The sequence below is a fragment of the Hippopotamus amphibius genome, chromosome 14 (genome assembly GCF_030028045.1).
Source record: "Hippopotamus amphibius kiboko isolate mHipAmp2 chromosome 14, mHipAmp2.hap2, whole genome shotgun sequence".
In the NCBI taxonomy this organism is placed as follows: domain Eukaryota; kingdom Metazoa; phylum Chordata; class Mammalia; order Artiodactyla; family Hippopotamidae; genus Hippopotamus; species Hippopotamus amphibius.
Window position 1 is genome coordinate 2,872,636 of NC_080199.1, and position 26,034 is coordinate 2,898,669.

The 26,034-nt window shown below is 52.0% G+C and overlaps 1 protein-coding gene across 1 annotated transcript; it reads left to right on the forward strand.

Annotated features, from left to right (window-relative positions):
- IRS2 (insulin receptor substrate 2) lies at positions 1 to 26,034 on the forward strand. The gene is made up of 2 exons (XM_057707315.1): positions 1 to 4,241; positions 24,952 to 26,034. The coding sequence occupies exons 1-2, from the start codon at positions 224 to 226 to the stop codon at positions 24,954 to 24,956; spliced, it is 4,023 nt and encodes a 1,340-aa protein (XP_057563298.1). The 5' UTR covers positions 1 to 223; the 3' UTR covers positions 24,957 to 26,034.

Genomic DNA, 26,034 nt, shown 5'->3' on the forward strand with positions numbered 1-26,034 from the left:
TGCCGGGCATCCTCGGGGCGCCGCGGAGCGCGGAGGGCGCCGCGCGCGGCCGGCCCCCGCGGGCCTCCCCGAGCCTTCGCCCCCTCCCGGGCCCGGGGGACGCGGGCTCCGGCGGGCGAGCCGGGGGGCGCGCCGGGAGGGAGGGAGCCGCCCGCGCCCGCGCCCCCTGCGCTCCCCGGGCCCCCGCAAGCCGGGCCGGGCGGCGCGGCCTGAAGCGCCCGCGATGGCGAGCCCGCCGCGGCACGGGCCCCCCGGGCCGGCGGGCGGCGACGGCCCCGGCCTCAACCACAACAACAACAACAACCACCACAGCGTGCGCAAGAGCGGCTACCTGCGCAAGCAGAAGCACGGCCACAAGCGCTTCTTCGTGCTGCGCGGGCCCGGCGCGGGCGGCGACGAGGCGGCGGCCCCAGCGGGCGGGGGGCCGGCGCCGCAGCCGCCGCGGCTCGAGTACTACGAGAGCGAGAAGAAGTGGCGGAGCAAGGCGGCCGCCCCGAAGCGGGTCATCGCGCTGGACTGCTGCCTCAACATCCACAAGCGCGCCGACGCCAAGCACAAGTACCTGATCGCCCTCTACACCAAGGACGAGTACTTCGCCGTGGCGGCCGAGAACGAGCAGGAGCAGGAGGGCTGGTACCGCGCGCTCACCGACCTGGTCAGCGAGGGCCGCGCCGGCGCCGGCGACGCGCCCCCCGCCAACGCCGCCGCCGCCGCCTCCTCTGCCGCGTCCTGCGGCGCCTCCCTGCCCGGCGCCCTGGGCGGCTCGGCCGGCGCCGCCGCGGCCGAGGACAGCTACGGGCTGGCGGCGCCCGCCGCGGCCGCCTACCGCGAGGTGTGGCAGGTGAACCTGAAGCCCAAGGGCCTGGGCCAGAGCAAGAACCTGACGGGCGTGTACCGCCTGTGCCTGTCGGCGCGCACCATCGGCTTCGTGAAGCTCAACTGCGAGCAGCCGTCGGTGACGCTGCAGCTGATGAACATCCGCCGCTGCGGCCACTCGGACAGCTTCTTCTTCATCGAGGTGGGCCGCTCGGCCGTCACGGGCCCCGGCGAGCTGTGGATGCAGGCGGACGACTCGGTGGTGGCGCAGAACATCCACGAGACCATCCTGGAGGCCATGAAGGCGCTCAAGGAACTCTTCGAGTTCCGGCCGCGCAGCAAGAGCCAGTCGTCCGGCTCGTCGGCCACGCACCCCATCAGCGTCCCCGGCGCGCGCCGCCACCACCACCTGGTCAACCTGCCCCCCAGCCAGACGGGCCTGGTGCGCCGCTCGCGCACCGACAGCCTGGCCGCCACCCCGCCGGCCGCCAAGTGCAGCTCGTGCCGGGTGCGCACGGCCAGCGAGGGCGACGGCGGCGCGGCGGCGGCGGCGGCGGCGGGGGGCGGCCGGCCGGGGTCGGTGGCGGGCAGCCCCCTGAGCCCGGGGCCGGTGCGCGCGCCCCTGAGCCGCTCGCACACGCTGAGCGGCGGCTGCGGCGGCCGCGCGGGCAAGGCGGCGCCGGCGGCGGCAGGGGGCGCGCTGCAGCACAGCCGCTCCATGTCCATGCCCGTGGCGCGCTCGCCCCCGGCGGCCACCAGCCCGGGCAGCCTGTCGTCCAGCAGCGGCCACGGCTCGGGCTCCTACCCGCCGCCGCCGGGCGCGCACCCGCAGCTGCCGCACGCCCTGCACCCCCAGCGGCCCTCCAGCGGCAGCGCCTCGGCCTCGGGCTCCCCCAGCGACCCCGGCTTCATGTCCCTGGACGAGTACGGCTCCAGCCCCGGCGACCTGAGGGCCTTCTGCGGCCACAGGAGCGACACGCCCGAGTCCATCGCCGAGACCCCCCCGGCCAGGGACGGCGGCGGCGGCGAGCTGTACGGCTACATGAGCATGGACCGGCCCCTGAGCCACTGCGGCCGCCCCTACCGCAGGGTCTCCGGGGACGGCGCCCAGGACTGGGACAGAGGGCTGCGGAAGAGGACTTACTCGCTGACCACCCCTGCCCGGCAGCGGCCGGTGCCCCAGCCCTCCTCCGCCTCCCTGGATGAGTACACGCTGATGCGGGCCACCTTCTCCGGCAGCTCAGGCCGCCTCTGCCCGTCCTGCCCCGCGTCCTCCCCCAAGGTGGCCTACCACCCCTACCCCGAGGACTACGGCGACATAGAGATCGGGTCGCACCGCAGCTCCAGCAGTAACCTGGGCGCGGACGACGGCTACATGCCCATGACGCCTGGCGTGGCCCTCCCGGGGGGCGGTGGCGGCGGGGGCTGCAGGAGCGACGACTACATGCCCATGAGCCCCACCAGCGTGTCCGCCCCGAAGCAGATCCTGCAGCCGCGCGCCGCCGCCGCCGCCTTGCCCCCCGCGGGAGCCGTGGTGCCCACGCCCGTGTCTGCGGCCAGCAGGGCCTTCCCGGGCAGCGCGGCCAGCTACAAGACCAGCTCTCCGGCCGAGAGCTCCCCCGAGGACAGCGGCTACATGCGCATGTGGTGCGGCTCCAAGCTGTCCGTGGAGAGCGCCGACAGCAAGCTGCTTCCCAACGGGGACTACCTCAACATGTCCCCCAGCGACGCGGGCGCCGCGGGCACCCCGCCCGACTTCTTCGCGGCCGCCCTGCACGGCGGCGCCGGGGAGATGCTCCGGGGCGTCCCCGGCTACTGCCACAGCTCCCTGCCGCGCTCCTACAAGGCCCCCTACACCTGCAACGGGGACAACGACCAGTACGTGCTCATGAGCTCCCCCGTGGGGCGCATCCTGGAGGAGGAGCGGCTGGAGTCGACGGCCGGCTCGGGGTCCACGCAGCCGGCCATCGCCTTCGCGGCCGGGCCAGCTGGCAGCGGCGGCCACCCCCCGCCACCCCACCCGGCGGTGCCCTCGCCCCGGAGGCCGGGCGGCAGCGGCATCGGCCGCCCGGAGGGCTTCCTGGGCCAGCGCTGCCGGGCCGTGCGGCCCACGCGCCTGTCCCTGGAGGGGCTGCAGGCCCTGCCCAGCATGCACGAGTACCCCCTGCCCCCCGAGCCCAAGAGCCCGGGCGAGTACATCAACATTGACTTCGGCGAGGCGGGCGCGCGCCTGTCCCCGCCCGCGCCGCCGCTGCTGGCCTCGGCCGCCTCGTCGTCGTCGCTGCTGTCCGCCAGCAGCCCGGCCTCGTCGCTGGGCTCGGGCACCCCGGGCACGAGCGGCGACAGCCGGCAGCGCTCCCCGCTCTCCGACTACATGAACCTCGACTTCAGCTCGCCCAAGTCACCCCATCCGGGCGCCCCGGGCGCGGACCCCGTGGGCTCCTTGGACGCCCTGCTGTCCCCCGAGGCGTCCGCGTACCCGCCGCTGCCCCCCCGCCCGGCCGCCCCCTGCTCGGCCCTGCAGCCGCCGCCCCCGCCGCCCCCGCCCGGGGAGCTGTACCGCCTGCCTGCGGCGCCCCCGGCCCAGGGCCCTGGCGCGGCCTCCTCCGCCTCCTCGGGGACGGGGGACAATGGCGACTACACCGAGATGGCCTTCGGCGTGGCTGCCACCCCGCCGCAGCCGATCGCGGCGCCCCCGAAGCCCGACGGTGCCCGCGTGAGCAGCCCCGTGTCCGGCCTGAAGAGGCTGAGCCTCATGGACCAGGTGTCGGGGGTCGAGGCCTTCCTGCAGGCCGGCCAGCCCCCCGACCCGCACCGCGGGGCCAAGGTCATCCGCGCGGACCCGCAGGGGGGCCGGCGCCGCCACAGCTCCGAGACCTTCTCCTCGACCACCACTGTGACGCCTGTGTCCCCGTCTTTCGCCCACAACCCCAAGCGCCACAACTCGGCCTCGGTGGAGAACGTCTCTCTCAGGAAGAGCAGCGAAGGGGGCGGCGGCGGCGTCCTGGGTGGGGGCGACGAGCCCCCCACGTCCCCCCGCCAGTTGCAGCCGCCGCTCCCCCAGCAGGCGCGGCCCTGGACACCGAGTCAGCCCGGGGGCCTGGTCGGCTGCCCCGGGGGCAGTAGCTCCCCGATGCGCCGGGAGACCTCTGCCGGCTTCCAGAATGGCCTCAACTACATCGCCATCGACGTGAGGGACGAGCCGGGGCTGGCGCCGCCCCCGCCGCAGCATGCGCATCCGCAGTCGGGAGACAAGAGCGCCTGGGCCCGGACCCGTAGCCTCGGGGGTCTCATCAGCGCGGTGGGGGCCGGCAGCACCGCCGGGGTGTGTGGGGGGCCGGGCCCTGGGGCCCTGCCGTCGGCCAACACCTACGCCAGCATCGACTTCTTGACGCATCACCTGAAAGAGGCCACGGTTGTGAAAGGTGAGGCCCCTGTGGCAGGTGGAGGAAGGGTGGGGGCATGAGGGCATCTGTGGTTAAAGCCCCTTCCCTTCTTGGGTACCTTGACCTAAATGCCAAAGTGTTGGCGCAGGTTTCTTGTTTTGTTTCACTTTTGGTCCGTGTCCAGTCCTCTCTCCCCAAAGACCTTGCCAAGAGCACTCAGGTCATCTTTGAGTTGAACTTGAATCTTCCGACTGGGGAGATTTTGGTTTGTTTTCTTTCTCCCCCTCTTCCTATCTGTGAACATCTGGCGGGTTCCTCAGGTCGCCCCTCCCCCCCCCCCCCCCCAGGGAGGTGGCACAGCAGATCTTCTCCATCTGAGAGGTGGGAAACTGCTGCTGGGAGGGGACCTGAACTCCGGCAGCTCCCAGGCAGCTCCCTCGCCACACAGCCTTCACCTTGCTCTTTGTTTTCCTGGAACCCAGCCTAGCTGATTCTTGCTGAGACTCAAAGTTTATAAAAACAGGCCTGAAAGTTGTTTAGGAAGTGAACATCCGTTGTGGGGGCCGCTGCAGGGAACGGTGAACCACTGGAAGTTTACACACCGACTGGGGCAGAGTTTCCACCAGAGACGGTCCTTTTCTCCTCAGGGGCTAAAATGGTAACACTGCTTACACACAGCTCACAAGCAGTGGTTCTCAAACCTGAGCCCACCTGGCAGTCACCCGGATGGCCAGGCTAGGTGAACCCCTAGATACCAATGCAGTGGGTCTGGGGTGTGGCCCCCAGTATGCCCTCCTGAGACGCCACCAGGTTGTGCTGCTGCTGTTGGTTTGGAAACCATCTCTGGGAGCACCTGCCCACGTGAGGCCCCCTGAAAAGGTTTGAGAAATGATCTATGGGGTCAGCCAGGCGCCGTCGTATAAAGCCACCCATGGGCGGGGCCCAGCCTCAGCATTTTTCCATTGCCCAGCTGATGTGAATCTGGGCTTCAGAGGAGACAGTGAAAGATGGACACACAGGTCTTTGTAGGAACAATTGGATGGGATGGTACCCAGTACTCTTTCCAGTCTTATCATAGATCCACAAGGAGGGAGGGGTGCTTGCTTTGCACCTGGTGGCGCGTCTTGACTGCCTTAAGCTTTGAATGATGAGGTGGAGGAGAGGTGGAAGGGAGTGGGTTCAGGAGAGTTTCTTTTTTAATTTTGTAGCTGCTTCTGTGTGGGGCTGCCAGGAAGACAGAGGCTTTGTGGGAAGCGCAAAGCACAGAGTAGTGAACGGTGCTTCGATGCTAGCCTGAGGTCAGCAGGCTGCAGGGGTTACAAGGTGACCCTGGAGGTGGCTTGGGGATCCGTATGCCTTTTGTTCTGAAAGTAAACAGACCGTCTAATGCTGTCTAACTCCAGCATATGTTTTCTAGTATCCATGGGACCTAAAGTTACAGCTGTCGGGTGGATACCCTGTTATATATAATACCGTACAGGAAAAGCTGTCTGCTTTTTTGTTAAAACCATGGAATACAAGATGAAAAGAGTCACAGAGAGCTATCGGGGTGTGGTGCTTCAGCATCTAATGAAGCCAATTGGGTGTTGTCAGGATGTGTCCTGTAAACAACGCTCAGCTGAAGGTCACTTAGCTTGGAGTTACTTAAGCCCTATAGGTGGGTCTGAAACATTGCTGGTGTGTCTGGGAGTGGAAGGATGGTTAGGTGCCGTCCAGGAGGCAGACCAGATAGACACGCCCGCATAGCTAGACTTGCGTGGGGGAAGAACGCACACACACAGGAATGGGTGTAGGCCATAGTGAACATGAAAGTGCGTTTTGCTGAAATCTGATTCTAATCAGAAAAACAGCCCGAGAACACAGCACCTCTTACTGCTTCTGGTGGAGAAGGCGGGAAAAACCTGGACTGGATTGAGGGGGGGCCCTAGGAGGGGGCTCTCGCAGCCATGGAGAACGAGCTGGAGTCTGCGCCTCCAGACCTGAAAGGATTCAAGGCCTTTCTGATAAAATCGCTACATTCAGAAACGTGATTCATGTCTGAGGCGATGCCCTTCTCAGATGCGGGAAAATGTTCAACGGCAAGAGAGAAATTTAGTGAGAGGCCTGATGTGGCTTGTTTTTGTTGCGGATTTCCTACCAGTATAAAATTCCTTTCAACCTGTAGGATTCAGGATTCTGAAATCAAAACAGCGGTTTGTGTGTGCCAGGGTGGCTGAACAGAGATGAGAGATGGCTTTGGACTGCTGGATGTCCAAAGGCTCTGTGGGCGTTTTGGTAAACACCCTCCTAAGAAGGAAAAAAAGACTATTTTTAAGCAAAACAGACAACTACAATTGATCCATTGTGTCTGAACCACAGTTGTTTTTTTTTTTAAAAAGGGACTACATGCTAAATGGATTTCTAGCAAACTGATTTGAGCACAGAGAACAGTAGAACAGGGAAGATGAGGGACTTGTCGTAATTAACGGGAAAGCAGAATTGTTTTGTGGAGCCAGAAAGGGACAAACCCAGAATGAACACCCTCTTTTGTTTAACTCACATTTGTGTGTAGACGTTTGTTTGTGATGCCTATAAATAAAAAGTTCACAGGCGATAAGGATTCTTTGGGAGCATGATTTATGCAAGGAACACCTGCATAGCATTTCTTTGAAGATAAAATGGGAAATGAACTTTCTGAGTCATTGGGTGCGCTGCCCTGACTCTCAGAAGTGGCCGTGTTTCCATCCCCAGCTCCTGGGGTTCCGCGGGAAAAAACTTCACGAGTTACAATGGAGCGGAACCATTCGGGGTCCCTTGGGTAGTGTTTCGTATTTGGATAAGTGGTGACAAAGAGGTTGTTTCCAATAGCATTGCGGGTTGGGGTGGGGTTTCAATGCTGGAGCCAATTAACAAGTTAGTAGCCTCTAGATCAACACACAAATATGTGTGTATGTCTTTGTAGCTCCTCCAGAGCAGTTAAAAATTTAACTCTACCTTATACACCTTACTTGGGAGCAGGGAGGCGGTTACTTACACGCTGTGTTTCGTGGGTGCGTACATGGAAAAATCTAACCAGTCCTTAGAGTGTTGTTGTTTGGGAACTGAAACTATGCCGCTGAATTTATTGTGCTTTAAAACTGCTTTTTAAAATTAACTTCATATATTGGTTGTTAGGATGATGGATGGGTGTATACCATCAACCATGCTATTTTAGTATTCCTCTTTAGTGGGGTTTTTGTTCTAAAATTGGTTTACGTGTATGCACAAGGCAGATTAGATAAGTATTACCCCGAAAGCATCTGTGTTTAAATGTGTTCGATAAAGGGACTGTATTCTCAGCCCACAGTGAAAGAATCAGGGGGTAAGAGAGCAACACAGTTGTTTGCGAAGGGGCAACACAGTCACAGTTCATGCTTAAAAGTATTGTCTGTTGAAGTCTTAAGGCAAGGGACCTGGATATTTGTAGAACTCCAAGGAGATGGCTTGACAAACCACACACGCTTTATTTTTTCTGCCATGCCTGCTTTTCCGCTTTGGTTGGCTAGCTCTTGTCATAATAAGGTAACCATGTGCCCTGCTCCCACCCGGTTCCCAGGAGCCGACAGCTAGGGCGCTGATGAAAACACACGCAGGCTTTCCTGAATGAAAGTCACATGACTGGTTCTAGTTCCTTTATTGAAAGAGAAACCTTTACCAAAATAGTACTTCGGAGAAAGAAGCAGAGTGTGCGGAACCCCAACCCAGGAATCAGGAAACCAGGTTTCTAGTTACTGATCTTGGTGAGTCATGTGCGAGGAGAGGAAAGCCACTTAATCCCTCTCCCTTTCTCCTTCTGTGAGATGGGGTCCCTGTAACCCTCTGCTTCTGTGCTCAGGGCCACCAGGAGGCCCAGGAGGTTGTCCGCGTCCACAGAGGTTCAGCTCCTCTCCAGGAGCGTGCTCATAAATCCAGGGATGCCACTGGTAACGTGTGCCCTTGAAGCCGTGAGCGCATGCAGGAGAGACACTCTTGTAAATGGGTGTTCTTAAATTAAAAACAATCACCAGAATGCTCATAGCTGCCCGAACACGCAGCCAGTGCCTTCCTAAGAAATGCAGGTCTTTTCTGTTTTGGTTGCTGGTCTCACTCCAGTCTCCAAGAACTATTGTTTTTTCCCCTCTTTATTTCACTTGAGATTTATTTTTTTCATAGATAGATAATTATCAATTGTCATGAAGTAGTGTTTTAAATTACATAGTTAAAGTAACAATTAAAAAATAGCATTCTAATCCCGAAACTAGATCAGGACCGTACTTTTTGATGACCTTTTATGATGTGGTTGTATGTTGAGATATTGTCAAGATGAAAATGTGTAACTGGAATACAGATTTTTCAGACTGACAGTGTTGGCTCTTACTATGGGATGCATTATGAGAAAAACAGAACCCTTAAACTTTTAGTTGCTGAGTTGCCCGTTGTTTGGCTTGGGGCTTCACTCCTCGGGGTTGATTTAACAAGGGTGATCACTCCTGCACTGTTCTGATTTGCCTGGTTGTCAAACTGGGTCAGAAAACCTCCAGCGTTGGATTCTTTTGTTCTTCCACAGGCACACTCCTCCCCAGAAAAGGAATTTTAATAGATAGTTAATGCTGTGTTCTCTTTAGAACTCTTAGTTTTAAAATGAATCTCTTTCTGAAAAGAACTTGCAAAAGTTTCAGGACCAGCACCGGGATAACGGGTTTTCTGTTAAAATTCCCACTAATGCATTTCTGTAGAAGCAGAGTTCCAAGAGCTGGTTAACTTTTGATATCAGATTTGGCAAGTGGAGAGGGTTTTTTGTTTTGCTTTTTTTTTGGGTTGCACAGAATCAAGTGTTCCCATTTCACCTTAGAAACTTAAGGGAAAGTGTGCCTTGACTCTTTTATCTGCTTTGCCAAGTACAGCACGTGGGGGAAAACTCAGAGGGGAGGAAACCACCGTGCCCTGCCCCCACAGTCCAGCCTTCACTGGGGCCCCTGGAATAGGTAAATTCTCTGCAGACTTTACTGTAGACGTGAGCAGAATGTGTGCTTCCATGCAAGTTGGGCAAGACCTTTTAATGGTGGCGTTTTCATCTACCCAACGGAATTTTCTGAACCTCCAAAATCAGCAATTATAAACACATTGATCAGGTGATAGGTTTTGAGAGAAACATTTCAATGGGAAGGTTCTGTGTTAATTTCACTAATTTGAATGCGTTCTTCAAGATGGCAGTGATTGTTCTGAACACTCAAGGTCAAGTATGGTAGGCTGAGTTCGGTGGTAGGTTTTGTTCTGAAGAGAATGGGTGAAGTCACTGCTCAAGACCAGGGAACTGCTGAGCTTGGTGATTGCTCCTGATTGTCCCATTTCTTCCTGGGAAGCTGCAGAGACTTACGTTCTCTGTGCACTGAGGAAAGGGCGCAGAAGAAGGTCCGAATAGAGAGCTGGAATCTATGTTGGATACTAGCGCTTTGCTGTGTGTGTGCGAATCATACAAGATACTTCTGTGCTTGGGGGTCTCATTGAATTGAGTTCATTGCCTCAGAACTGGATTCATTGAATTCTGCTGAAATGGAATTGGGTTAAAACTAACAGACTGCATGTTTAGAAATAGTATAGTGGTCAAGTTAGCGGTTCTGATTTCTTTTCATTCTCTCATTTTTTGAAAAATTTATTTATTTATTGGCTGTGTTGGGTTTTCGTTGCCACGCATGGGCTTTCTCTAGTTGTGAAGAGCGGGAGCCACTCTTCCTTGCGGTGCGCAGGCAGGCGTCTCAGCGCGGTGGCTTCTGTTGTCATGGAGCACAGGCTCTAGGTGCGTGGGTTTCAGTAGTTGTGGCATGTGGGCTCAGTAGTTGTGGCACACAGGCTTAGTTGCTCCGAGGCCTATGGGATCTTCCCGGGCCAGGGATTGAACCTGTGTCCCCTGCATTGGCAGGCGGATTCCCAACTGCTGCGCCACCAGCAAAGTCCCTGATTTCTTTCCAGTTGGACTAGGAAATATTAAATTTGCATCAAGTTGCTTTTACCTGTCCAGAGAGTTTGTAATAGTTGATCAGGCAAACGTGTCTTCAAACTCGGCCCAGGTTTCTTATGCTGTACATGATATTTGTGCCCATAGATGAGATTCAGAAAATATTCTTTGCTTATGATGCTTTTACTGAAATTTGGAATATTTGATCAAATATTGTGATCCATCATATACCTTAAAGATGAATGATTACATGTAACATTTTGTAAATACTGAGCTTTTTAGTATCAATTTTAAAGAGTACCAAATTTTCCAGAAATAAATATTGAATAATTACTACTTGGGGGTGATGTGTTTGTGTGTATATGTGTGTAATTTCATAATATCTCATCCAGTTGTGCTCCCAGAGGCTTGATGTGGGTTTTTTTTTCCATAATTGAGGCTCTATTACTGAACAATAATGTGTTCTCTAACCATGTTAAAACTTTATAACCTTAAGTATAACTATATTTTTACTGTTACTTTAATCTATCCACATGATATTGGTATAAATACTTGAGTGAGTTATGATGGTGTCGTATCAAATTCTGATGTTTCCAATGTGAAAAAAATAGGTATTATGATAGCGTTCATTATATTAGAGATTTTAATAATGTTAAAATCTGTATGTACAGCTCAAGAATGACTTAGACATTTGCATGGAATCAGTGCACAGTCGTTAATATCTGTGACTGCAACATCGTGCTTTCTCTATGCAAATTCGAAGGCAGTTACTTAAATCTGCCCATCTTTTGCCTCCAAATTATAACTAACAATCTCCAGAGCTTGGTGGACAATGAATGATTTTGAAGGACTGCTGCTAAAGTTGATGAGATGATGAAAGTGTAACCATTATTCTGATCAATATTGACAGGTAATTGCATGCCCCGCCCCCCTTTCCATCAAAAGAAGTGTTTAAAATTCCAAGTGTTGTTTTTTCACTTTACAGTGTTAAGACCCCTTCATACGTAGAGTCTCACGTAATACTCCATAAGCCCTGTGTTGCAGGCAGGGCCGCCTGGATCCCCCGTTTTTGGAATGAGGAACCTGCAGCTTAGAGAGTCCCAGTGACTTGCCCAGGAACCCCAGAGCCAGAACGGGTAGTGCTGGGTTGAACCACCCAAAGATGCTGTCTTACCACCTGACTCCTGGCCAGCGCTCTTGACGCTGCATCCCATTTCCCCCAAGTCCTACGCACTGTCTGCTTTGGAAGCTCATATACAATAGGGACCTCGGGATTTCCCTGTAGACCCGTCTCAGGCAACTTTCAAGTTAACAGTTGGGTTTTTATTTCACTTGGTGGTAGTTACTTAATTTCTCTCTCTTTTGTTCCACACGTTATACATTCAGAGTAAGATAGGGACAGTTGAGCAGGAAGACTGGACTGGATAAAGGAAAGCGCCCTCATTTTTTAAAAATGTATGTGTTTAATTTTTTATTTTTACTGGAGTATAGTTGATTTACGGTGTTGTGTTAGTGTCAGAAAGCTCCCTCATTTTTTAAAGTGGTTTCCACGCCTGCCAGTTTGCAGAGCTCAGGATCTGGTATTGTTTTTGAGGCTCTCGTGGTGCTGGTGAATTCTAGATTGAATCAGTTGTTGGTTGGTCATCTCTTCTGGGGGCCCCAGGCTTTCTTCCTGGACTCCCAGTTGTCTGCAGAGCGGAAGACTTATATTTCTCCAGCTGTCTTTGTTTTAGTAAAGCAAACTGTATATTGTACTAAGATACCACCCCCTGCAACTCCAAATACTTGAAAACTCTCTCCACACAAAGTGGTGGCCATCAGGAAAAAAAAAATACAAGGTCGTTTTGAGAGAGAGGAGTTGAGAACCATGGGTCTCATGTAACTCATTTTAAGGTTGTGAAAACAGAGGACGAGGGAGGTTGGGCATCTTTTCCAAGGTCACTGATTTAATTAGTGGGTAGAGCTGTTTGTAAATATTACCAGGAAAGCATAGGGTGTGCTCTGTCTCTGTGGGCCTTTGTGTGCTGATGAATACCTTTCTTCTAAGATATGGGCTGTTCCCTCTGGAATGATTTATTATTCGTGGAAGTGCTATTTGTCTTTTTATTTCGGAGCCTTTCAGGAGATTGCTTCCTGCATACACTGCAGGGTATGCTGGTGGACGCAACGAAAGAAAGCAGACACTTAAATGAGGAAGCATGTTGTAAGTCAGAGAAATAGACAGCTGACGCCCATGTGGGCAGTGTTTACTGATGTGGCAGAAGGGGGAAGCCCTGGCAAGCATTCAAGATCATGTACTTACTTGTTAAAAAAAAAAAAAGAGGAAAAAGGAAAAGAAAAAGAAAGGAGAAGAGGAAGAGAGAAAATTCTTGGGCTAATTCACGTCGAAAGGCCTCTGTGATCTGGGAAGATGGAAGTCACTTTTCTTTGCCGGTGGTCACCCTAGGCCACTGATCGGGCATCTGATGGGGCTGTGTTTTCAGTCCTTCCTTGAGGGGTCCTTAAGATACATTCTTCTCTTCCTCATTGTGAAGAAGTCAGTTAACGTTTCCTAAGCAATGAGTCATCACTCTGTTTAATGATGCGTGTGTTTGAAAACTAACAATTTTAGAATTTGCCTAAGGACCCATAGGTAACTAATCAGTGGTTGCTAGGAGGTGATCTTCTGAGTAGAGGATCATTTCATCAATGCCCTTCTTGTTTTTAAGATCTTTTTTTTCCAAGAAAAAATTATTTACCTTCATTGTCAGAGGATGAGAAATGGTTCTTCGGAAGGCTCTGCCTTTCTAGGATGTGACTCCAACCCCCTCTGAAAGGCGTAAAGGAAGATGTGAACAAACATAGCAGTTCACACAACAGCGCTCCACGTTTGAAAAACACGCAGTCGGGAATCCATGGCCTCGTGCTCTGGGCAGTGACTCAGGGCTGTGTTTACACGAGCTGTCAGTCTTTCCAGTGTCCGCGGAGAGGGCACTTCCTTCCTAGCAGATGGCAGCCTCGGGGCCACGCGCCTGCCATTAGAAGCCACGCGCACCAGTCATCCGCCCAGCATTGCTGTCGGCCAGCGGTGCAGGGCACACAGAACGGGATGCGTGTCCTCCAATCAGGAGTGAATGCAGTGATGAAACTGCGTCTCAGGGTAAGAAGAAAGTGAAGTACAGAGGACCCCATCTGGGGGTGTTGGCTCTATGGAGCACTTACCAGGCAGGGGGAAAAGCGGACGGGAGTAAAGATGCTGATGTGCTGTGTCAGGAGTGTGTGTACATAAACCCAGCTGTCTGTCCCTGAGTGAGGTCTGGATCCCGTCTGTGAAAACCTGCCTCCTCGGAGGACCCGGGACGGAGCACTGGCTGCCTGGCCCCTGTTGGTGACAGCAAGCCACTGAAAATAGAGGCTGAGGTCACTGACCGCCTGATGCCCATGGACTCCCAGATCTGTTGTAGAAGCCACCTCCCAACCCATCGCGTGAGTGACACACCCGTTCTCTGCCCTCCCAGGCCTCTTTCCTCCTCCAGGGCTTCCGGAGCTTGAGGTGGACAGATGTATGGATGCGGGTGGACCGACGGATGGATGGATGCACTGACTGATGGATCAATGGGGGGAATTGTGAGGTAGGGGAGAAGTTTTGGAAAGAGACCAGGATGTTCTTACTAAATTTAAAAACTATGCAAATAATATTTTAGAAACTCCAGGCAATAAACAGGATTAAACAGGGCAAGGACTAGAGGGTGCAGATTGATTTTGTTTAAAGAGCAGAGGTGGAGGTACAGCCCAGAGCTCCTAAACTGCTAAAACAACTGGAATTCCTAGAAAGGGAAAGTGGTCAGTTTCTTACACCACAGCGTTTAACAGCTTTTCGTATCATTTCTCCATAGCATCATTTTTTTACTTAGTGTGGTATATGTCAACCCTTGACTTTCTTCCTCAAGAATAGTATATAAAAGGTGAAAAAGACCTAAAAGTTTTCTGGGGGAAGAAAGATGCTGAGGTGTCATTGAGGTGGGGAAGGCAGTGGGAAATTGTCACAAGGTAAACAGTGGCATCAAAGCACAAGTGTTTAGTTGTAGAATTATGTGCTCAGTTACACAGATGGATTTGTGAAGCGCCTTATAATTTGTAAAACATGTATAAGTGGTATCGCATCCTCAGAACCTCTAAGGAGGGAGGTTATTTTTCAGAGGAACCACCTGAGGGTGAAGAGGTCTAGCGGTGGGCCTTGGGAAAGCCTCCTCCGGGCTGTAGGGAGCTGTGCTCCGATCTGCTCGTGCCACCTGGTTCTGTGTCTTCTGGGTACCCCAGTGCCTTCCTTTGAGAGACTGGGTTGGTTACTCCCAAATCCCTCCCTAGGGCCTCCGTCTGCACAGTGTGCTTCCCTGTAAGGACCCCTAAATCAGGCACTGCAGCAAATTGATTTCCTTCTTCAGCTGATTGGGAAACTAAAATGATAGAAAAGTCATTATTCCATATATTTCATGGAGATTGGGTCGCAACAGGAAAGCACTGATGGGGTGAGTTTGGAGCTAAACGTGTAAGACACCAAGAAAAGCTAGTGCATCGCGTGTTAAAGACGCTCCCCTCCTTGTAGCCTGTCTGTGGGGAAACCACACACTTCGTATGTGGACTTGTGTGTGGTTATTTGTAGCTTATGTCATTTTAAGGACCTGACATGGATTGAAGTCTATCTTTAGAATGCACGCTGAGTTTTACTTAATTTTTCTGAAATACGTAAAAACATGATGGCCTACCTGATGAGGTGTCTTAAAGAACCAGAGAAGAATGATGATCTCCTCCTAATTACTTATTTCAGCTGGATTAGTAGTTGTTCCTTCCCGTAGGGGCTGCCCTGACTGCGTCCAGACTGCAAATGTGAAATTTCCATTTTCTCTGTCAAGTGTGTATTTTAGGAAACACGCGCACACTCATGGGTCTCTTAAAGTGCTTCTTGAGACTCTGACGTGTAAGGAATCAGGGCGGGCACTGCGTGTTCACATGTGGGGTGTTTGTGCCGGCACCCCGGGTCTCGGCGGGGACACGCGGCCGGGGAGGCTGGTCAGTGTCTGCCAGCCCCGCCCTACAAGCAGATGGCTAGTGTAGACTTGTAAATAACTGGATTCCCGCACCGTCTTGTCACATCTGTGCAAGATGTGTAAAGTACGGGCAAGTTTACTCTGCCTCTTTACGCGCTGTTTAGGTCACTTTGCGGCCCACGCCCCATTCGTGTTCCGTTCGATACAACAAGTAGAAATTACAAAACGGCCAGCTGCCCTCTCAGGAGCAGGGAGAAAATAAGTTATTTTATAGTAATTCATCTAGACTGAGTGTCACAAAGTCATGACGCTGCTGCATGTGAAAAGGCGGACGTGATCCCTCTGGAAGATCGTCTCTGTCTGCGCGATGCTGTCCCAGGGCGGGTGGGACCGTGCGTGTGATGTAGAGGGCGGCGTTGTGGTCTTTTCAGCGGTTGCCTGCTCGGTCCGGAGTTTGTCCTTTTGATTCCTAAAGAGGTGGTTAAGAAGGCATGTCCATTTAAATCCATTCTTAAAAGTTGTAAAGAAACCCTGCCCAGCTTTTGGAGCCTGGGAAGGTTTTCGTGTGTCCGTCAGTAAGAAGTGCCGTCTTTACACCGAGTTGGTCACGTCCCCCCTTTCTAAGCCCTCAGCAGTTTCGGAAGCTGTCTTTACGTGGCTGGGTCTTTTGGTCCTGCCCTCTGCCTTCTACCCAGGGAAGAGGGAAGGATGAGATGGGTTTGTGATCAGGGGTGTCCCAGTGGTGTCCCCCGTGTGTTGCCATCTGGACAGGACTGGCTGCCCTCCGTCCCCGGGAGTGAAGGCCTCGCCCCGGGAAGCAGCGCAGGCGCCTCCCTGCTCCGTATCTGACGGCTGGTGGCCCTGGGCCCTCCAGGAGGGGCTGGGGGCCGAGATTTCCTGCGAATCTCCCGGGGGCCTTTGAAAATCCCAGGTCCAGGGCCCCTGGTGTGCAGGGTCCCTCCCCGCAAATGAGTGAGTAAGGATGTCTAGGTTAGCTTCGTCAAGGCTGCACACGTGCCCTTCAGCAGGTCCACCCAGCCGAGGCTCACGTTTTGAAGAACTTAAAGACATTTCGGCCTTTGGGCTGGACACGGGTGCATGGGCCAGCTCAGGTGCTGTCTGCAGCGCTGTGACGCTGGGGGTGGAGGCGGGTCGTCTGCAGACTGGGTGCCCCGGCCCCACTTCCCTGGGAAGGCGTGGCCATCTGCTGCTGCTGTGGTACTTTGGTTTTTAGCAAATGCACTTGATAAAGATGGTCTGCAAGTCAGTGTGTTCCACTTTTCATTGCTGAAATTTCAATCAGTGGTACTTTGTTCGGCTGTGAATTGCTCTCATTGGCCGTAGAGGAATTCAGATGTCTGTCTGCGTTTTGGGGCACCACGGTGTGTGACCCCGATGGGGGCCCCGCCGGCTGCCGGCATCGCGTGGCGGGCCGTGCGATGCGGAGAGGGAGGCAGGCGTTCTCCGGTGATGCAGACACATGGGGGGTTGTGCAGAAAGCGTCCAGGCTGGGAGCTCTGGGCAGTGTCTGGGAACTGCTAGCTTTAAATGGCCCAAGGTTACCCCCACAAAAAAACAATTCTGCTTCTGTTCCGCTTCTATCCAATGAAGACAAGTTTATTCACTTTTTCCCGAGAGCTGTTTGCCCTCGTGTTTGTGCATTCATGGCTTGTTTACTTACTGACGTTGATGTGGCTGGTGATGTCATTCATGGGTGTAGTTTTGAATGAAGGAGAAGACGCGATGGCAGATGTGCTCAGAGATCCCCGGTGCGCAGGGCTGCCCGGCTTAAGGCTTTGTCGTCCACGACACGAGGTGTGCTCACGTGGGTGCATCATTTAAAGGTGTGCAAAGAAGGCAGAAGGACCCGGCCCCCAGGTGCACGTCTTGGCAGCAGCGGCCGCTTCACTGTATGTGAAAGAACAATGTGTGTGTGTATATATATATGTTTTGTTTGCACTACTTAGTTGCGCATGTTATGCATAAAATCTCTTTTGGTGGTTTCCCCGTGGCCCAGTGAGAGTCCAGGCCAGGAGAATCATGTCCCCATTTTCGTGAGAGGGAACACTTTGGTGGGTGCCAGCTGCTGGGCCTGGGGACCCCGACTCTGGCGAGGCCAGTGGCTGTCCACACTTAGGTGTCCTTGAGCCGTGAGGACGGTGGCCCTGTGTTCTTCCTGAGCTCCCAGGAAGGCTCCTGAGACGGCTGCGGGTGGGAATGGCTGTCCCTCTGTGCTGAGGCAAAGGGCACAGGCCTCAGCCTCCACTTTGCGGGCAGATCCTACCTCTCAGTCTAAGGCCAGGTGCCCGCCCGCGCAAGGTGTGTTCTCCCCCCTGAGACAGGATGCTGGCATCCGTACTAGGGAGGCGGCGTTGGTGGGAGGGAATTTACGCACAGGCCCCTGGGTGTGCGCCCAGGGCAGGGAGACAGCTCAGGTCACTGGCTGGGGGGTGGCAGGGGTCAGAATATGTTCCCCCTTTTTTTCAATCCTTTCTTTTTCCTTTTTTCCTGTAATGACAAACAAGCACTTCACAACTCCTGTTTTTACTGCATTTCCAAATTATTGCATTATCATTATGTATAAACCAGCATATATTTCAGATTCCTGAATGTGTACCTTTTTAACTATACTCATAAGTTTGTTTCCTATTCAGTGATATTCTAGAGGGGATTTGAGTTGTATTTGGCATAATTTCAGACTTCCAGAAAATGCTTATTTCAGTTTCAATAATAAAAGCAAAAAAGGTATCAAATTATAAAATGAAAAGAACCCAGTAGCAACTCTCAAACATTTAAAGATTTGAAGGAAAGAATGCTTCATTTGAAATAATATATAACAGGCTATTTGGGGAGGAATATATTTTGAATAAATTGTTATTCTACATTCCCTTAACTTTATAGCAAAACTCTAATATTTAGGTTTGAGGACCTCAGATAGACACAATATAAACATTTCTATGGTGTACAAAAATATACACCCGAGGGAAGAATTACACCGTTCATAGGATATTTGCAATTTTAATGCAAGTTCTATCATGTAGCCCAAATATTCTCATTGTTTCAGAGGGTGGGAACCTAATGCTTATAGTCAAAGTCTCAAATGACTCAAAAAAGGGAAAAGATTTGGACCCTTTTTGAATTGCAGATCTCATGTGTGTAACTTCTGTTCAAGTTGAAAGAGCGGTATTGTGGGATGTATTCCGTAATTATCAGATGTGTTCGGTTCTGTGGTGCTATGCATGGAATATCAAGTAGGAAAGTAGGGAAAACTAATCCCAGGCATGTGTGCCAGCTTCATAAATGATTTCGTGACTTGGTTCCTCCTCCTCCTCCAACGGGTGTGTAACAGGAGAGCAGGCTTTTAAGTCGATGGGATTGCATCTCTAAAGCATGCACGCCTGCCGGTACCTGGCAAAGGGGGTATCAGTTAGTCTTCAGGTGTAACACTCAGGTGGAAATATATGTTGTGACTTCCACAAACTTCCCCTTCTTCCCCCTCCTTGCCTTCCTCGTGCCCCGGGGCACAGCGGCTCTGTCACCCTCACGCAACTCCGCTGTGAGAGTGAGAGACGGCCGTGTCCACGTGAGTGAACGTGGCTGTGTTCCGATTAAACTTTACTTCCAGAGAAAGGCAAAGGCCCGATTTGGCCATCCTTTGATGACCTCTCTCTTAGAAGGCCACGGTCCTGTGAGGCGACAAAGGTTTTTTTTTCTCCTGGGCCTCAGGCAGTCCTGAAGTCGTGTGCTCCTTTAGAAGATTTTATTTGGCTTTTCTGCCTGTGAGGAATGGCGTAAGCCACATGGGTTTTTGTGTCAGTGGGACTCATCAGAGCCTCGAGAAGGACCCAGCAGGCAAGTGCTGGACGCTGGGGACCGAGGCGGTCCGGCCGCTCGGCCATCAGGGGAGACAGATGCAGGAGGCAGAAGTCCACGGTCTGTGGGTTTGGTGTCTTTGGGGAATTTACAGACAGCGATGGCACTGTGTCAAGGTTGAAACTCCAGGACCCGAGTGGAAGTTCCAGACCTCCTCTCCCTCCTTCCCGCGTCCCTCCCGTCTTTTATTTGCAGAAATGGGCAGTGACGGCCCGCGTGCAGCAGTGAGGAACGTTCTGGGAGAGTTTGGGGGGTATCCTTTCCTGCTGATCAGCTCCGAGGCAGCGAGCAGGTCACTGAGGCTCCCTCATCTGGTTTTTACCTAGAAGAAGTCTAACGTCTCATGATTGAAGAGAAGGGTCCACCAGCAATTGAGGGGTACCTTCGCCTCTCGGGTGTTTGCGTTGGAGTGTCATCAATCATTTTTCTCCTGTGATGCTGGAAAGCTCTTGCCGTAGGAGAGTAGCTTATAGGTTGCTCACATCAGGCTTTTAAATAACAAACAGAAAAAGAACGAATATTTAAGTGTATTACAACATAAAGTTGGTGTAGGCTATTCACTGTAAAGTTCATGTGATTGCTGTGGGGGAAATTTGGACAATGGGGGGAAATTTGTTTTTTCGTCTTTATTGGAGTATAATTGCTTTACAGTATTGTGTTAGCTTCTGCTGTACAACAAAGTGAATCAGCCACACGTATACATATATCCCAGTATCCCCTCCCTCTTGAGCCTCCCTCCCACCTCCCTGTCGCACCCCTCTAGGTCGTCACCAGGCACACCTCCCTGGTGTGGCAGCAGACAGTCTAGGACACCTGGTTGGCTCCAGTCTTTGGTGATTAAGACAAGGTCTTATGTGAAGGATGAAGCAGGAGCTAAAGAAGGAGAGATGCCTTTTATTCACCCCAGCCTCCTGTGAAAACTTGGTTGTCTTGCCCTGTTTCACGCAGTGTCATTAACATCAAGTTGCAACTTGATGCTGGGAAATGTCTTTAATAACAAGTATTCAGGATGAAAAGATTTTAATTGTCAGTGGAAACGATGAGCTCACCTCCAGGAAGGTTCTAAATCTTTCACGAGTCGGGTTGGTAAAGTCACTTACTGCACCCGTTCATCCTGGGGACCCTGTGCTTCCATATTTTCCTTTTAAGTTTTTTTTTCCCACTTGAGAAGTTCAAGTAACCGTTTTTCTTAGAACCCCTGGCTTGTCTGTTATCACACCCAACCTTACTTTTTTTTTTTTTTTTGTATATTCTAAGAGTGTTTTTGCTTCTAGTAAAGTGAGGAGATACTGAACTATCAGATTGACTCTTCTAGGAATTCCTCATGTAACTGAAAAGTTTATTTTCTCCCGTCACTCTGTGTTTAACATAAAAAGTCTCAATGAAGCTGAAGGACATGTTTGGGCTCAACAGAGGGTTCATTTATATATTTTTAATCGTAGTTGCTGCTAGAAATTTAAATTTAAATTTTAAGAAGTATAATGTTTTATTTTTGTCATACAAATAAGTGTCTGCACGGCTCCTCATTCAGACCCGCCTGAAACCATGAAGCCACTTGTACCTGCTGCGTGGGTTTGCTCTGCTTTGTCCAGGGCTGCCCCCCAAAGGCCTGTGAGGCCCTGTTCCCTCCTGCTGTACCACGTGAGCCCCGCGTGAGGCTCTGTCCACATCCAAACCCAAATAATCATAAGAAATCATTGAAAAAAACAAAACAAAAAGCCGTGAGTCAGAACATGCTCCCAGAATGCTGCTTGAGTTTATTTGCCAGAGCACGTTTACCTGGTTTATTTCTAAAACCTTCTCGACCCGACCCGATGCTCACTGCATTTTCCACTAAGGTGTTTGGAATCCTGGAGGCCAGGTCAGCGGTGGTGTGATGAGTCTGTGCTCTGATGTCCGTGCCGTCCGCGGCGAGGGAGCTTCCCGCTTGGCTCAAGGACGGAGTTTTTCAGTGATTGGTGTGTTTTCTTTTTCTTTCTTTTCTTTTCTTTTTTCTTTCTTTTTTTTTTTTTTTTTTGTAAAATAGAGCAAATTGGAGGTGGGGCCTTTGCTGACAACACTCGTGCTCATTTGCATTCTGATTGGTCTTTTAAATGGAAGAGAAAAGAGCAGAGTTAGCGCTGGTCCCCAGAGAGTTATGATAAGAGCAGAAGGGACTGTATCCCTTATAGGAATGTCATCTGTCATGTGTCACAGAGCACAAAGGGAACGGTGGGGACACCTGGGCTGCAAAACGTACTGTGTGGAACAACGTCAGTCTTTTTCCTGAAAGTTTTTTTTTAATCAAGTCACTCTCCATCGATGCGTCTGTGAATAGTTTCTTTACAAAGCAGGGTCTAAGCTACAGAGCAGTACGGTGTGTAATTATATGACAGATCTGATGTGTATCGATAAGTTTAAATTATTTTAGATGTGGTGCGTATGGGGCAGAGTCAGAATTTGTGTATGTCGCCTCGTAATCGTATTCAGGAACGACACGTGGTTCTGGCCGTGTTTCTTTGTGTTGGCGGCCCCTGCCCCCCCTCAGTTCAGAGACTGTCTCCCATCTTAATGATGTTCACTGCGGAGCCATCATACAATTAATCATTTGTTCTTTGCCTCTAGTAGAGTTAACGTAGATAATAAAATAAAAATTTGCTGGAATCTCATGGTTACGAAGCATAAATATTTAAAGGTTTAGGGTGATGGGCTAGTGGTGATAGAGATTTGTTTTTTTCTAGTTGCCTGAACCACCGTAATTGCCCGGGGCGGGGCGGGGGGTGATTTAACTTTCTTTAAAAGTCAATAAATAAAAGGCAAAAGTGGGCTCACGTTCCTAGGTCCCAGCTCCTGCCTCCAGCCCCTTCTTCCCCGGGATGCGGGATGCAGGGTGCAGGGTATGGGATGTGGGATGGAGTGACAGGAGTGAGGGGTGGTTCCTGAGTGGCCAACCAGGCCCCGCTGTCCGGCTGCTCACCTGCCTGCAGAGAGCCTGCTTACTCGGTGCACTTGAACCCTGTATCTCAGGCATCTTCCCCGAGTGGTCCCCCTGCCCCTTTCCTCCCGCCGGTCCCCTCCTGAGGATCCTAGGTTATGATTCTTGCCGGGGCGTGTGCAGGAGGATCTCCGCGTGAGTCGGGGGTGAACCCTCGGGGTTTCGGTGACAGGTGAAGTGTGAAGTGGGTGGCATGGACTGAAGTTCCCGGGGCCATGCGGAGGCTCTCTGCTGTGACAGGAGGTGTCCCTACAGGGCCGCTGTTGTCTGACCCAGTAGGAGACAGATCGCATCCACGTTGTGTCGCTGGGTTGGCTCCAGGGCACATCTGTACACTTAAATATGTGTTTGAGGCACTGCACAGCGCTCGCCTGGACGTCTGTCTCTGAGCTGCTGGCTGTCCTCTCTCTGGCCTCCCTGGCCTAAGCCTGCTTACATCCTTCCCGAGTGCTGTGAACAGACCCCTCTCTTTGTGATGGCGTGTGTGTGCTCACGTGTGTGTGTGGGGGGGTGGTCAGCCTCCCTCCTCAGTCATCCGTGGCTCTCCGTGGCCATGTGTGGACCACATCCCTGCCCCTTGCCTTCCATGGAAGCCCTGGGGTTGCTTGGGCCACGGCTTAGCATCTTAGGGAACGGTGTTCCTTACTGTCCCCTCATTGAGTTGTGTCACTGGGTTGCCGGCTGACGGCCTGCACTTCTCTTGCACCCTTGAAGGGCTTTCTTCCCCCTTTGCTGGTAGCCGCAGCTGAGCATCCTTCAGAACGCAGGTGTTTGCAGAGGGCAGCGCACCTTTGAAAGAACTGCTGCCCTCCCTGCCCGGAAGACAGCCGTCACGTGACTCCCATTCCGGCGGGAAAACGCTCTTCCTCCTCATCCTCCTGTGTGCCTCGCGGAGGCCCAGCACCAGAGCAGAATTAGAAATAGTGTGGAAAGGTCATGGTGTGAATATACATGCATAAATTATTTCTTTGACTCTCAGCTGCTCTTTTCTTTCATAATGCTAATGCTTAGAAATTAAGGTTTTGACAATTGTTTGTACTTCAAAAAAATAAAGGTACACATTCAACTTGATTAGAACTCATGAAAGTCTAATGATAGGAGTTATTTCATAGCAGTAAAGCATCCTTAAAAACAGAGCGAAACTGTCCATGGCCCTGTGAGTTTGCAGATGGTAAAGGAAAGTACCTCCTTCAGCAATAATTTACCCCCGTTTATATGACTGTGTGTTTGAGTTTGTGGGTTAAAGAACTTGCTTAGCTGTTTTCTAGGTAATGAAGTTTAGCGTTAACAAGGACAATGTAGCCACATTTAGCTAATCGTTTGTGTAAAAATAAAATAAATTCTGAATAGAAATCCTTCTGTAAGTGGACCTCCAGGGTCTGAACTACCTCTTGGGCGGCCACGGGATTTTCTCACAATCAGGGCCTGAGTGACAAAATGCAAACTCATTTAGGGTGAGACAGGTCCAGGTGGACTTCGGCAAATGGCTGTATTTAAGGGGTGTAAACCTTCAGGTACTCACTGGAGGCTCTTAGGACCGGAAATCACAATAACAAATGAAATAGCTGGAGACACATCTTTCCTTCAGAGGTGCTTTGGGGCCCTGCTCTCCATTGAATTGCATATGCTGAAAAGTTTACCTGTTAAATTTCTTAAAGGACATAAGCTTTTTTAAAAACAGTAAAATAAAGTGGCAGTGCCTCAATGTCACATGGTAGGGAACTATTGAAAAAGTCATGAAAAGATACAGTATTTGTGTTGTGTGTAAACAACACGTGTCTGCACAGGCTCTTATTTGGGCACCGCCTGGCTACAGAGCAGGTGGTCACTCTTGGCTGTGGGACCCTGGAAATTTCTCTCCTGCTGGGATTATCCCTCTGCACGCACGAGGAACAGAAAAGAAGTAGATTCACAGAAAAGCACATCCGGGAGTTTGGTGAGAGCCAAGCCTCAGAATTCTAAGTGATTTTAAAGGAATATTCAGAAATGCAGGTTAAGTAACTACAGCTGCAAAGGAAGACACTTCTGTTAACGGCAGGGTGTGACCCACCCGGCACGCGTGTAACTGAGCAGTTACCAGCATAGGGGGGTGATGAACAACTTGGCATTTTTGTTAAAAAGCGAAGAGCCTTAAAAAAGGGAAAAAAAGGCAGTATGCTGTGAAATGTCCGTCTCTCCAGGTGGTTTGCCCCCTAAAAAAGGAACAAACACATCCAGGCTGAACACACGTAAGAACTGAGAAAAAGTTAAGGACGTTTGATCCTTCAGCCCAGAAGGGGGGAAGCAGTTGGAGCTGGTGAGGGCCCTGCCAGCTCAGTGCGAGGGGGCCCGTCGGCAGCGGAAGCGGGTGTCAGAACCGTGGGTCATTTTAGGAACAGGATAGAGCATCCCACGGGGAGGGTTTTCCGAGGGCAGAGGTGTGGACGTAAGACTTCTCCCGCTTTCTTACTGTGACACACATTTACATAATCCGTGTGGTTGACGATATGCCGTGACACATGGCGTGGTTTTCATGCTCTCCGAAGCCCTGTGAGCAAGGCAGTGGTTTCTCCTCCTCCGTCCACACGGAAGAACCGAGACCTGGGCAGTTAGGGGGCCGTGGCCGGGTCGCACAGCCACTCTCCCAAGGGTGGAAGCGTGAAGGGTTCTCTTGCGTTGAAAACATGAAGTGAACCTCCCTTTATGGACCTCATGACTCACTGTAAACCCAGTGGTAGCCCTGCTTCCAGGGAAACCGGATGGGAGTTTACCCATCGAACTTGTCTCTGGAAAACGGAATGAGTAAAAGTTTGCTTCCCAAAGTGGACCATTTCCTGAAAGTGACAGAGATGGTAAAGGCAGGTGAAGAGGGACCTCGTCCCCTGCTCTAGGACAGCTCTGTGTGCACAGCAGTCCTGCTGACGTCTCTCCTTCCTCTTTCAGAGTGAAGACCTGCCTGGCTTTACCCCCGTGACGACACACATCTGAGAAAAACATGAAGAGAAGACGCTCGGCATTTTTTTAAAATCTGAAGCTGCTTACAATTTCCTTTTGGATCTGAGCAATTACCACGTGTGGACGCATCTGTGTTAGACATGGAATCGCCTCTCTCCCTCGTTCCCGCAGGGGGCATTCATCCTTGTGCTGGTTGTGTTTTGTTTTTCGACAAGATTAAAGGAAGGAGTGATTCACAAGAAAATCGGATGTTTTCATCGGCCTTTTCCCTTGTGGCCAGTGTCTTAATTTCTTCTTAACTTTGATTTTTGGCAAAGCAGATGTAACCCTCAGCATGCTAGGAGATTCTACCAATTCGCATTAAAGTGGTAAAATCTGGTATTTACTGGCATCCGCTCAAAACTACCACCGTCCTACCTCAGTTCCAGGTGAACCGGATTGGCGTGGTCGGGGGCCGGCAGGACCTCTGGGTACCTCTGCTGACGGAGTCTCCAGCGCGGTCATCTGCCTTATCAAACAGGCCCAGTACACAGCTCCCTGTCGGACTCCAGCCCAGGTACCTGCGTGTTTACTCACAGACAGAGCCCCAGTGTGGGACTGACGTTTCTCAACAGAGATGAAATTTGAGATTGGACTTTGAAGATGGATGGATAAATAGTGATTATTGTATGTAACTGAAGCAACCTACTTTGGAAAACCATCAACTGTATTGGGGGTGGGAGGGAGGTGGGAGGGGCGGGGTCTGGGAAGGGGGTGAATATCCCTTTTTACCTTTAACAGACTTGTTTAATCTTCTCTCTGTAGATGTTTATGTAGGTACTTCAAATTGCAAACGCCTTTGATCCTATTTACAAGCTCAAACGTCTCTGCTATCCTTAATCTTGAGCTTGCATTTCTCTAACCAAAAATTCACATAGGCATGCTAGCGGGTCCAGACTGGTCAAGGGTTCGGCAGATTTCTTTTCAAACGTACTCTCTTTACCACGATGCTGTCGTGTCCGGCAACGAGGCTGCCCTGAACAACACACACACACACACACACACACACACACACACACACACACAAGAAAG

Excerpts from the sequence above, each read along its gene's own strand:
- IRS2 (XM_057707315.1), top strand. The coding sequence starts at position 224 with ATGGCGAGCCCGCCGCGGCACGGGCCCCCCGGGCCGGCGGGCGGCGAC.